Source organism: Myxocyprinus asiaticus, chromosome 49, assembly GCF_019703515.2.
Source record: "Myxocyprinus asiaticus isolate MX2 ecotype Aquarium Trade chromosome 49, UBuf_Myxa_2, whole genome shotgun sequence".
Classification (NCBI taxonomy): Eukaryota; Metazoa; Chordata; class Actinopteri; order Cypriniformes; family Catostomidae; genus Myxocyprinus; species Myxocyprinus asiaticus.
The window spans coordinates 10,925,966-10,939,352 of NC_059392.1; the positions used below are offsets into that span (position 1 = coordinate 10,925,966).

The window sequence follows — 13,387 nt, forward strand, 5'->3', positions numbered from 1 at the left end:
TTTTCTCTTTTCAGTACAAGCAAGTTGAGCAGTATATGTCTTTCCACAAACTTCCGGCCGATTTCCGGCAGAAGATCCACGACTACTATGAGCATAGATACCAGGGCAAGATGTTTGACGAAGAAAGCATTTTGGAAGAGTTGAACGAGCCATTGCGAGAGGTACCAGTTAGCACCAGGAAATGATATACAACTGATACAACTGCAAAAAATCTATAGTTTTTAATCAGTATTGTTTTCCAGTAAAAATATCTAAACATCCTTAAATATCTTAAGAAATATATTGAGTCTTATATTTGCAAATAGTTTTTTTTTTTTTTTTTTTTTCTTGTTTTGAGCATAAATCAAAACATTTTTTCGATTTGTGCTTAAAACAAGAAACAAATGGGGTAAAAAAATAAACGTAGCAACAAAAGAAAATATTTTTTTTTGTAGTGTACCTTTATTTCTTTAATCTAATTATTAACAAACCCAAATAACTTCCTCAACTCCAGGAAATAGTCAACTTTAACTGCCGGAAGCTGGTGGCATCCATGCCGCTCTTCGCCAATGCAGATCCCAACTTTGTGACCGCTATGTTAACAAAGCTTCGCTTCGAGGTCTTCCAACCAGGAGATTACATCGTTCGTGAGGGAACCATAGGAAAGAAGATGTACTTCATTCAGCATGGTGTAGTCAGCGTTCTGACCAAAGGGAATATCGGCATGAAGCTCTCTGACGGCTCCTACTTTGGGGGTAAGGACCATACAGCATACAGCAATTTAATTTATTCTGAAACATACAACTCTTGCACCGAGATATATTAGTGTAATTATCATACTTAAACATTATTATTAAACATCATGTAGTCAAATATTTCTGAAGGAATTGTAAATTCTCAGAATTTACGACCAATCCAATGGGAATTGTCTCATATGAATCTAATATAAAGCAAAACCTAGATCTTTTTTTAGAACTCAAAGTTCCCAATAGGACTATTATGAATACCAATTCAATAAATTGCCCCAGTATGACATGAAAAGTAATTTAAAGAAAATCTTTCAGCATTTAAAAGCTCTTATGATTTCCTTTAACTGTCCATTAACAAGATATTATTCCCCAAGAATTCAAGAAACCTGTAGGAATTTTAGTTTATCCAGAAAGACGCCATTAAACGCTGTTCAAACTGAATTCAATCAAAAATGCAGCGCAACGATGAACAGAATGCATGTGTCTCAAGACACGTTTTAAAAGCTGAAGTTCTTTTTAACCCTTCTACAGTCTTTGTTATAGGCTGACACTCTTAGTATTCCCGGTCAAATTTGACCGGATACAGTAATCATGTATTTTATTTTATTTTTTTCCAGAAATTTAATAAAACTAACTTCACTAAATAAATCACTAAACTTATGTATTTCTTTTGTAATTTGTAGTATTTAGACCCAATTTACCTCTAAATTACTAAATTACACCATTCATTTTCAAATATATATTATATTACTTTAACTGAATTTAAAAAATACACTTCATTAAAATAAAAAATAAGAAAATATAAAAATGTGTCATGCATTTTAAGCATCTGATGCCATCTGCTGAAAAAAAAAAAAAAAAACCTTTACATGAAATTACAATTATAACCAATAGATGGCTGCAGCGATCCACACATGCTGCATGGTCACAGTAGACCAATGTTGTAAGAAAGTTAATTTCTAAATATTAAGTTATGAATTTTGATATATATTTTGATATTATCAAAGACTACATTTGTCAAAGTTTAGCATGTTTTTAATGTTTGCAGTCAAACTTGACCATGGTGTTACAAAGAGAAGTCTTATAAGAATTCAGTCAGTGAAGTAAATGAAGTATAAAAAATTGAAAGACAATGAACAGCAAGATAATGAACATAATATAGTGAACAGCAATAAATAAATGATTAATAAAAAAGTAATAAACAGTGCAGAAGAAGTCTTGTTTGTAAAAAAAGTTTTATAATAAATCATAGAATCTAGTTAGTATTTTGTGTGTGTGTGTGTATTGAGATGGCAAGTGTAGAAAAAGTCACTTAGCCTTATACTATTTAGATGAAGAAAATTATTATTATTACAGAAACAAAAGTCAAATCGGTCGAAAATTATCAAACAGTAATGTAAGGAACACTATTTCATCATTGTGCTGCTGAAACAGAACTGTGAGCAAGGCCCAAGAAAGCCAAATATATAACTTTACATGAAATTTTGTTTTCATAATAGATGAATTAGTATTTTGTCTGGATGGTGTGGCTCCCACACCTAAGTTCTGTATATGTGTGTTTATGTGTGAGAGAGAGTGTTTGTGTGTGTGTTAAAGTCTAATTCTTTGTTTTTTCTTATTTGATTTCAAATAATGTGAAATAATGCGAATGTGAAAGGTGTAACTGTTTGATAAAACCACGTAGATTCATAGAATCAGTTCAGCATTTTTTTTGTGATCAGATGGCAAATTTAGGAAAAGTCACCAAGCCTTGTACTGCTCTGATGAAGGAAACCATTAAAAAAAATTTTTTTTATCAAATAGGTCAAAAATGACCAAAGACAGTAGTAGGGTTAACTTGACACGGAGTCTAAAACCATAAAAAAATTAAATCGGTCAAAAATGACCGAAGACAGTAGAAGGGTTAACTTGAAACAGCGTCTAAAAATGTGGCTGTCCTGCGCAAGATGCTGAAAAACCAGCGAGTCAGTGGACAATGTTTAAAAACGTCCATTTAGTGCATGTTTACATAGAAAAACAATTCAAGAACAGCACAGACAGATGCAAAAACACATTCTGTGTGAAAGGCCCACCCAAGCAAGTCAAATAACTACAAGCAAGCCATTTGTAGGTTAAATGGCTTTAGTATTGTGGCTCTTTTAAAACATTGCTGTTTGTTTGAGTACCCAGACTCAACCAATGGTGTCAGTTTGGGGCGGGATTATCTGTTTGTTCGACCAATGGCACATGGGGGAGTGTTTTGAAAACATTATTTTCGCAATTCTGTCTGGTGCTACTAGGGGCCCAGAAATTATACACTTCACCTTTAAGAGGAAGGAGTTTTTCAAAAGTATCTTTTTAAAGCTGAAAAACAAGCAGGCTTGCTTGATGTTTAAAGTCGCATATTATTACATGTTATGTTCACTCCCACTGAAACTGCTTACTTGCACCCAGATTACAGTGATGAATATCACTGACATTTGAACATGACTCCTCAGTTTCTCCCTCCAGCGAGCTTTGTCCCATTTAAGATCCTGACCCACCCATGAGGGGCCGGCGTAGATGATCCGGAAAAAAGACAGTGCTTTTTCCAGAGTCTTTAGGGCACGGTCTGGTAGGGGGACACAGGCGGGCAAGTAGCAGAGTTCACTGAGACTGGGAATACTCCAGGAGCCATGCAGGGGCTCTGAAGGACCACAGATAAAGGACAAATGTGGCCAATTAATAACACCTAATTAGTGGAGCAGAACATCAATGTCAGAGTAATTTATAATGTCGACAGTGGAGATTCCCTGGCTAAAGACGATTACACTGTACCTTTTAAGTTGCATGCATGAGAGGGCTTATTCATGATGCCAGACTGATTTGTCATGGTTCTCTGCTGATCACAGCTTCTCACAGGACAATAAGACCCACATTCTGTTCACTGTATATAAGTTGTATAATAAAAAGGACAGTTCCGGCTCTAAAATCTGATTGGATGCACCACGTTTGCACCACGGCCTCATCACATACGGTATGTACTGTGTATATATACATACAGTATATACTCACTTGAGTAAAAATGGCTTTGGCAAGTTAATAAAACTTGCCTGTTGGCGTGGTAACTTTATTAGGAACTGCACTATAACACATGGTTTAAAGGGATAGTTCACCCAGAAATGAATATTCTCTCATTTACTCACTCTCATGCCATTCCAGATGTTTATGACTTTCTTTATCTGCAGAACACAAACTAAGATTTTTCGAAAAATATTTTAGCTCTGTAGGTCCCCACAATGCAAGTAAATGGGTACCAACATTTTGAATCTCAAAAAAGAACTTAAAGGCAGCATAAAAGTAATCCATACGACTCCAGTGGTTAAATATATATCTTCAGTAGGTGGCGATATGCACAAAGAATGTGAATTGCCAAAAACAAAAGAAGAATGTGATAGTAAAATAGGGCTTAAATATTGATCTGTTTCTCACCCACACTTATCATATTGCTTCTGAAGATATGGATTTAACCACTGGAGTCTTATGGATTACTTTTATGCTGCCTTTATGTGCTTTTTGACCTTCAAAGTTCTGGCCACTATTCACTTGCATTGTGAGGACCTGCAGAGCTGATATACTCTTCTAAAAATATTAGTTTGTGTTCTGCAGAAGAAAGAAAGTCATACACATCTGGGATGGCTTGAGGGTGAGTAAATGATCAGAGAATTTACATTTTCTTTAAGTAGAATTGTTAAAATGATCATTTGACCTTCGCTGATGTAAGTGAAGTGAGCGATTTTAAATTAAACCGTGTAGTAAAGAAAATATCTGTCACTACTCGTGTATCTAGAATAATTAAAGTTTTTTTTTTCTCCAGAACTCCGTGGGTCTTTCATTATATTGCTCTTGGCACCATCTTAAAAGAGCAATAAGCCACAAGAAGCAATACGTTACAGTGATTTTACCATGGTTAAGGTGTGTTGTTGGGTGCAAGGCAATCTGGAGAGCCTAAAACCCCCTTAACTGTGGTAAAATCACTGTGGCCTCTCATGGCTTATTCCATTAATCTGTGTTTCCAAGAAAAATAGTCAAGCCATTTAAATTGGTTAATAGCATAAGTCATAACAGGAATGTTTTCTGTCTTAAGGAGTAAAGTAGATGCTACATATTAAATAAAAAAATGCTTTTAAAACAGCATCTGTCTTAGTTCATATGGACACATTAGACGTGTTTTTTTTTTGGGTTTTTTTGTAAATAGAAATGAGAATAATTATTAATCTCCTCTGCTGGTCTGTAAATATCTCAGACGATACTCTAAATCGACATGGAGCATGTAGACATAACGCTTTTGGTCGATCAAGGTCATATGTTAAATCAGTCAGAAATCAGAAAATAAAAAATCAGTCATCATTTACTTATCTGGATGACTTTCTTTCTTTCAAGGAACACAAAAGGAGAAGTAAGGCAGAATGTTAGGCAGAAATATTAGGCCTCAGTCACCATTAACTTGTATTGTATGGTAAAATGATGCAATGAAAGTAAATGAGGCCAGTGTTCTACCTCTTTTTGTGTTCCATTGAAGAAAGTCATACATGTTGGAATGGCATGAGAGTACCACCAGGAGTGCATGTAGTGAGGAGTATAATAGATTTTCTTAAAGGTCAAGTCTTTGCAACTATGTGCAATCAACTTTAAATTACACTTTGATCTAAAAACGCTCTTATTAAGATGCAAATGCTACCCAGAATGAAAGCGATATTGATTTTCAACAACAGGCAACTTCCACTTGAATACACAGTGGAGTTTTATCCACTCTACAGGGATGAGGGGCATTTTGGTAGTGATGCTAACAGCAACTTCAATGAGAGTGAGCTGTGCCAACATTCACCTTGAAGTGTGGCCACATTTCCAGCTGGGTTGATACCAAATTGATGAGCATCCACAGTGTGTGTGGACAGGGCCCCTTCAGTCAGGGAACAGGATCTAACGTCTCTATAACATTGAGCGTTCTGAACTTGCTTCCTCTCGGAAAAGAACAGAAGCACAAAGGACACAAACCAACAGCTCCTTCAGAGTGTGGGTTTGAGTTACCTGACAGGTATTGGCTCCAGTGGTGGTGAAATTACATGGAGGAGTTAATTTAAGAAGAACGACTCAATTAAGATGACTGTGATGAAGAGTCTCTAGAAAGTTTGGGACAAATGTTCTGTATATGTTCCAAAGATGGTTAGATGTCCTGTTTCAAAGTGCTAAAGCAAACACATCCCTGCTGGGGGGAAAAAACAAATTTTCTATTCCCATTTTTGATTTGTAACTAGTGCCCCCTAAGAAACATGCAAAAAAACGAAAAAACTAAAATGATGTCCACATATGTGGACAGTGGGACTAAGTTATGAAATATTAAATAATACCAAGCTATAATCAAATTGTTTATTATGTTTCCAAGTGTGTTGGTTTTTCATGTTTTTGAGACGTTACATACATTAAAGAAATTAGCATAAATAATTCTGATACAAAGTAATGGCCAGCATCATCCAATCAGTGCCAACCATATTAAAATATAATTTTGCATGAAAAATTCTGAATCTATGTACTGATTACCATTGTCCCATGTCTGCTAAACATGTTAAGTGGTCCAAACTTCACCAGCCTGAAACTCAACTTTTGACCAGATTTTAGTAGTAAATGAACATGACTGTATAGAAGAGTTATAGGATGCTCCCTTGCTCCCTAATTAGGGAATTACTTGACCTCCAGCATGCTGTCTGTCTGCACTGGTCTCAGAACAGTTTGAAATGCACCTTAATTTCATCCTAACTCCATATACAGCCTCTGAAAGCAAAATTTTCCATGTTTTGGATGCATCCATTGATTCTCAAGCAGTTAAAAACAAACACTTATCTTATGTTGATTGCCCTCTTAATGTATTCCATATTGCTGCATTGTTTGCCTTTACATTCTTACTTAAGTTCTCGTATATATCTCTAATATAATTATTTTAGACAGGCTTTGGGGACTGTCAAATGGTCAGGCTGGTAGAACAGCTAAACACCAGTTTGGTCAGGTTGGTAGACCAGCTAAACACTAGCTTGGCCAGGCTAAAAGACCACCTAAACACCAGAAAGACTAGCTTTTTTTAAAGCAGGGAAGGAACATTATTGTATTTTGTGAGGTCAAAGCAACACAGAGGTCAAGTGTCAAATGCATCATGTTTGTTCTATACTGCCAAAAGTGGTCTTCTCATTTTTAAGCTCTGTTCCAGGAGATAAAGTTGGACAATACATTTTTCTATTCTTGAACCACAACCATGATATGTCCTATTTGTTTCTCTCTCTCATCAGAGATCTGCCTGTTGACCCGTGGAAGAAGAACTGCCAGTGTTCGAGCAGACACCTACTGCCGTCTATACTCGCTCTCTGTAGACAACTTCAATGAAGTACTAGAGGAGTACCCCATGATGAGGAGAGCGTTTGAGACAGTAGCAATTGACCGCCTTGACCGAATAGGTATGTCCGCCACCTAAACTGCTAAATTTATAGAATAAATAAATAATATTGTGAATAGCAGCACTTAAATTCATGTACTTTTTTGTAAGTGATAGTGTTTTGGATATGTACTATGATAATACCATGGTATTCTTTAGAATTATCTTGGAGTCACATGTAAAGTACCATGGTATTACCATGGTTTGTGGACATGGTTCCATGGTAATGCTATGTTTGTTGGGTACCATTGTACTTACATCCCATACAAAAAAGTACTGTGGCAGCAACAATTGTAAAATAATAGTATCAGATAGTACTACCATGGTAATTTGATATATACAATGTTATTGAAATGTATGTACCATGGTACCACGTTACATGTCCAAAAACAAAGCAAAACATGGCAGTAATATGCTACAATGACCAAAAAACTTGGTTGTACCATGGTACTTTATTGTAAGTGATAGTGTTTTGGGCATGCACAGTACTACGTACCTCGGAGTACCAATTAAAGTACCATGGTATTACCATTTGATCCCATCACCTTACCATGGTACTGCCACAGCACATTTTGTATGGGTGTGTTTACCTGTATTAAAGACACTACTGGTACATGGCCAGCAACTGTTGTCCACACATTCAGATCTTCCATCTGTTTCATCACATTTGGACATTCATTGGTCACATCTGTGGGAAAATACGAGTCCCCTCCAAAATTTGTCTTCAACACAATTGTTTTGCCATTCTTGGCTTGAATTCTCAGCACATAAACATATAATTTGCCAAGAGAGGCCACCTGCCCTCCCCACCCCGATCAGCATCCATTTGGAATCCTTCCCTTATCTCCCAAGGTCAGTGTGCTGCTGATGTCACTCCCTATCACATGACCACCTCAGTTGTTTACAAATGGGCCATGCAGCCACCCCACTCACTGCTGTTGCCATAACAGCCAGATTCCATAAATGATCAGTTCAGCTCACGAAGGAGTTCAGACTCCAGACACTTTGCAGTAGAGCATCTGCTTTCACAGTCTCAAATTCAATGGGCTGCAGTCGCTTCACGTAAATATTGCCTGTTAAATTTATAAATGCAAAAAGTGTCTCAAGTTGCTTATTAAAAAGGGAATTCAGAGAGGCAGCTGTAACAGGGTGTGTCCAATATAGGGTGACCAAATTACCCCCCAAAGTATTACCTACACCTTTTTGTAATTCTGTCTACATTTGCTGAAGTGTGCTTTTTTAACAAACTAAGTAAAATTGCAAATCTATGAGAGTGATAAAATCTACGACTCATGATAGAAAAAGCATGATTCACTAGTGATGTCCGATTCTTGAACGAGTCGTTCTTTTGAGAAGATTCTCAGCAAGTAACCAGTTGAAACGGTTCACAACATCGAACTGAATCAAACGTTATTTCCGGGTTGATGACGCAAGACGTACAGCTGAAGTAAATCTACTGGCTACGCACCACGTCAAACTGTCCAACTCAAAAAGAACGGAATGAACCAGTCCCACTGACTGTCGAAGTTTTCCAAGGATTACTGAGGACTTGCAATGTGTTGAGATGTTAATAGTATCTGAATAAAACATTTATAAAACCAACAAATGTTTCTTTCTGTATTCTTTTTTTTTAATCATTTTAAAAAGATTTGCAAATGAAGGTCTCGGGAATTAAGTAGGCATTTTCACTCTGTTACTAATACAAATTATTAATAACATATTTGTTTTCTAGTTGTATTTTTATTTTTTAATTAGACTTAATGACTTGTGTAGCTAACTGTGATGGACATTTTCAAGAAACTGAATATCATTAAATGCAGATGACTAGTAGCCTGACACTAAGTTCGAAATGAAGGAGTTGGACTCATACAGGCAGGTGGCTCTTATGAGAAAGAAACTAAAAACTGACTTTTCAAACAAAAACTGAAAAGTGTGGACTTAGATTAAGACTAATTATGAGGACAAATGGTGTCCTCAGTACAACTCATAAAAATCTGAATTGTAGCAATTTTATCAGGACGACTGGTCACCCTAGTCTAGTGGTTTTCAGTTCTGGCCTGGAGTACCCCAGCACTTCACATGTTGGATGTGATGCAAAATGTGCAGTGCTGGTTTATTCCTGTACCACTGCTCTAGTTCTAGCTCTAAACATGATGGATGACACAAATCCGCACCGCACATCCTCTGATATTCGCTATTTAGCCGTGGATCTGGAAGACAGCTTGTTGAAATTGCATGCCCAAACCAAGAGAGACAGAGTGATAGTTTTCAGTGTTATTTTTGTGTGCTACTGGAGGCAGATGTGAGAGAAATTGAAAGCGATGTTCAGGCCCTGCAAAGGATGTCATTTTAGCTGCAAATTGGCCTCTGCTAGCAGCAGGGTGCAGGTGATAGGCACGTGCTCTGTCACGAGTTAGTGTTAGCTGTGCCATGACTCAGCAGTACGATACTAGTGCCAGATATTATAGCTTCCTCTCACCAGAGATCTCAGTAGGGCTCTGGGTCATACTGTTCACAAGGGACTGGGCGATCATTTTATCAATGATAAAAGAGCAGTTCCCTGCTGAATAACAAACAATCATCTTAAACCTGCTGGTCTTAGCTGATCTGTATGCTGGTTTTAGGCATTTGTCAGTTGAAGGGACCAGTTAAAGACCAGCTTGGCCTGGCTGGGAGACCTGCTAGACTGTAAACCAGCTAAAACCAATATTTTTTCCCCCAGTAGGGTTGTCAGTAAAACAACAGGAATATGCTGTGTAATGTGGCAAACATCTATAAAACACACTCAAACCCAAAGACAAAAGTATGCTCTCCAAATTATGCAAATCTGCCAAATGTGAATTCAATTGCTTTTCATTACTTTACTGCTACTAGGTCTGGAAAATGGTACAAGGATTTAGTGCAGTATTAAGCCAATACTTCATTGTGTCTAACAAAACAATTAGGGTAATAGAGCTGAGTGTAATGAGTTCATTGTAATACGAATTCAATATTTATGACGTTTTTACAACTGCATCATTATTATGGATCCTTAACTGCAATATTATTGCCTGTTTGGTACCTCTTGCAGGCAAGAAGAACTCCATCCTTATGCACAAAGTACAGCATGATCTCAACTCTGGTGTCTTCAACAACCATGAGAACGAGATGATTCAGGAGATTGTCAAGTACGATCGGGAAATGGTTAAATTGGTGAAACAAGGGGACATGCAGAGGCCCAGGGCCATGTCCATGACTCCTTCAACCCATGGTAGCTTTTTCAGACCTTCTAGCCAACCCTCCACCAGTTCTGCCATTGCCACCCTCCAGCAGGCTGTGGCCATGAGTTTCTGCCCCCAGATGGGCAACTCTCTAGTTGGTTCTGGGGCCGTCCAATCTCCCCGAATGGTGAGGCGGTTCCAGGTGGTCCAGGGCCAGACTCCCCCAGGCTCCCAGTACTCCACGTTAGCCCTTGCCTCAGCTCTTGCCAGCACACCTGTCCATAGCCCTCTGGCCACAACTGGTCGAACTTTCCAGTATGGTTCCAGCCCTCCGGGTGCACCCTCGGGCTCCCAGCTATCCCTTGTACACCAACATGTTCCCAGCCCCACACATCGACCACCAGGCCCCAGAAGCACTCTAAGCCAGGACGCCCGAGCTCTGTCCGCATCTCAGCCATCCTTGCCCCATTATTTGGTGCAACCAGCTGCCCCAAGTCCTCCCCAGTCAACCAGAGTCTCCTCCACCTCCATTGGCCCCCCTCATAACCTTCCAGGCCCTACAGGTCACAGAAGTAGCATCCCTCCAAGAATGGCACTGCACCACCAAATGTCTGTAGGTGCATTCCCCCCTGCTTCCCTCCCTCAGATGAGACCCAGTTTGGATTCGGGACTGCCCAAGAAGGATTCAATAATCAGCCTGCCAGAGACTGACCACCACACCAGATCTAGATTATCATCAAATTTGTGACCATGATGGTGGGCACTGCCAGTGTTGGGAACCTGTGGACTTTCCCTCACCAATAACTTTTCCCATTCCTTTGTCACACCTTGGATTTTACTCTCAGAATGTATGTGGTGTGACCGGCCACAAAAAAACCCTCTAGAATATAATGAACAACATGTCTGTTTAATTCTAAACATGATTGGGACATTTCCATTGTACATATAATATAAACATCAATGTAGCTTGCACCAACACAGTTTGCCTCTTTTGGATTGTTTTCTTTATTGTAGCTGTTCACAAAGATTACAAATGTACCCACTCCCTTTTATATACTGTAATCCAAATGATGCAAACTGACATGAATACCAGGACATTGCAGTTTACTTCTAATCATAACGTAGGAGGTTATTCCCTCTTCTCAACATGAACCAGCTAGACAATAGATATTTAACCTATAATGTTCAATATTAGAATTGTTATAGAAAACTGAGAAAAGCGATTGCGTATTAGACGGCAGGTCAGTGGAATCCAGGTTCTGAAAAGGGATGTATTCTTACTGGAATTGCTGTCCATGTTTTTTTTTTTTTTTATCCCTTCAGACCAAAGTTGGGCCAAAAGAAAAATGTTACCATGAGGTTACATGTAAAGGTGTGTCAAATAAAATGAATATACAAATATAATTGAATTGCATTGATTTTGATTAAAACTTTGTGTGTGACCATATGTGTTTCTTTGCTAGTCCCACAACAGAGCACATTTTATCCACATCCTGATTTAGCATTGGGGACACATAAATGAATCATTAGTTTTCTAATTCATTAAAGTAAATACCACAAAGATATTGAACAAATTATACTGGTGCAGTACGAAGTCTAATGACTGAAGTACTAATTTGCCCTTATCTGGTGTATTCGAATGCATTTAAGTCTTAATTCCAATGGACTTAAGTAGCTTTCTTCACAAATGTCAGCTTTTCAAAATGAATTATGCTTTTATTTAAAAGATATGATGTTTTTTGTTTTTTAAAAAGATTATGGCACTGTCCCATATGTAAAATTATTCTTCCTCACAAATAAAGAGACTTATTGCTCAAAGCCTGAGTAGTTTTGAGGAAATCCAGCATGGGTCAAGAAAATATCCTGACACTTTTTTACTCCAAAATCAAAAGAAACAAATTAAGTATATTTTGCATATTTAAAAAGAAACCATTTTAGGGCAATTCAGTTTTTTTTTACATTATATTATTTTCATTACGCATTACACAGTTGCATTTTACCCCCAGTTCTCATTACCGCAATGCAACAAAAAGATGATTATTATGATATTCTCATTGCTGCAGTGTAAAAAAACAATGCATTATATACAGAAAAAAAAAAAAAAAGACAATAATGTCAAAATAACGGTCCCAATGTAGGCTTCATTTTCTATACTCAATGTACTGTAAGTTCACTCACTGAGCACTTTATTAGGATCACTATGGTCCTAATAAAGTGCCCGACAAGGTCTTCTGCTGTTGTAGCCCATCCGCCTCAAAGTTCGAGGTGTTGTGCATCGGAGATGCTATTCTGCTCACTACAATTGTACAGAGTGGTAACCTGAGCTACCGTAGCCTTTCTGTCAGCTCGAACCAGTCTGGTCATTCTCCATTGACCTCTCTCATCAACCAGGTGTTTCCATCCACAGAACTGCCACTCACTGGATGTTTTTTGGCACCATTGTGCGTAAACTCTAGAGACTGTTGTGTGTGAAAATCCCAGGAAATCAGCAGTTACAGAAATACTCAAACTGTCTTGCACCAACAATCATGCCACTTTTGAAATCATTGAGATCACATTTTTCCCCATTCTGATGGTTGATGTGAACATTAAATGAAGCTCCTGACCCGTATCTGCATGATTGTCTGCCACACGATTGGCTGATTAGTTAATTGCATGAATAAGTAGGTGTACAGGTGTTCCTAACAAAGTGCTCAGTGAGTATCTATGTATAAAGTATATGGGTTAAAAATGACTAGAACATTTTATTGACATGTTTTGTGACAATCACCCACATCTTAGAGGGCAAGTGAGGTTATGTGAGCAGAATGTGACCAAGTACACTGCCAGTGATTACCCCACTCCTTTGAAATGTGACAGGACGTATCAGGCGACAACGAGTCTCTCCACTATCTGTTGTTTTGCAGCACTAAATAACTCACTCGCCGTGGCTACCTAATGAGGCACTGATGTTCTCTCTGTATTTGAATCCTTAAAACCCTATTTAAATTCCACTGTTCCACGTACCATTTCACTGC

The 13,387-nt window shown here is 38.0% G+C and overlaps 1 protein-coding gene across 1 annotated transcript in view; it reads left to right on the forward strand.

Moving 5' to 3' along the window:
* hcn2b (hyperpolarization activated cyclic nucleotide-gated potassium channel 2b) overlaps positions 1 to 12,164 on the forward strand; it is a 48,379-nt gene extending 36,215 nt beyond the window's left edge. The window contains exons 6-9 of the mRNA XM_051693150.1: positions 15 to 161; positions 494 to 734; positions 7,028 to 7,192; positions 10,241 to 12,164. Of these exons, the coding sequence (XP_051549110.1) occupies positions 15 to 161; positions 494 to 734; positions 7,028 to 7,192; positions 10,241 to 11,118 (1,431 nt within the window). The 3' untranslated portion in view covers positions 11,119 to 12,164. The remainder of the gene's footprint in view (positions 1 to 14; positions 162 to 493; positions 735 to 7,027; positions 7,193 to 10,240) is intronic.
* Positions 12,165 to 13,387: the final 1,223 nt, after the last annotated feature.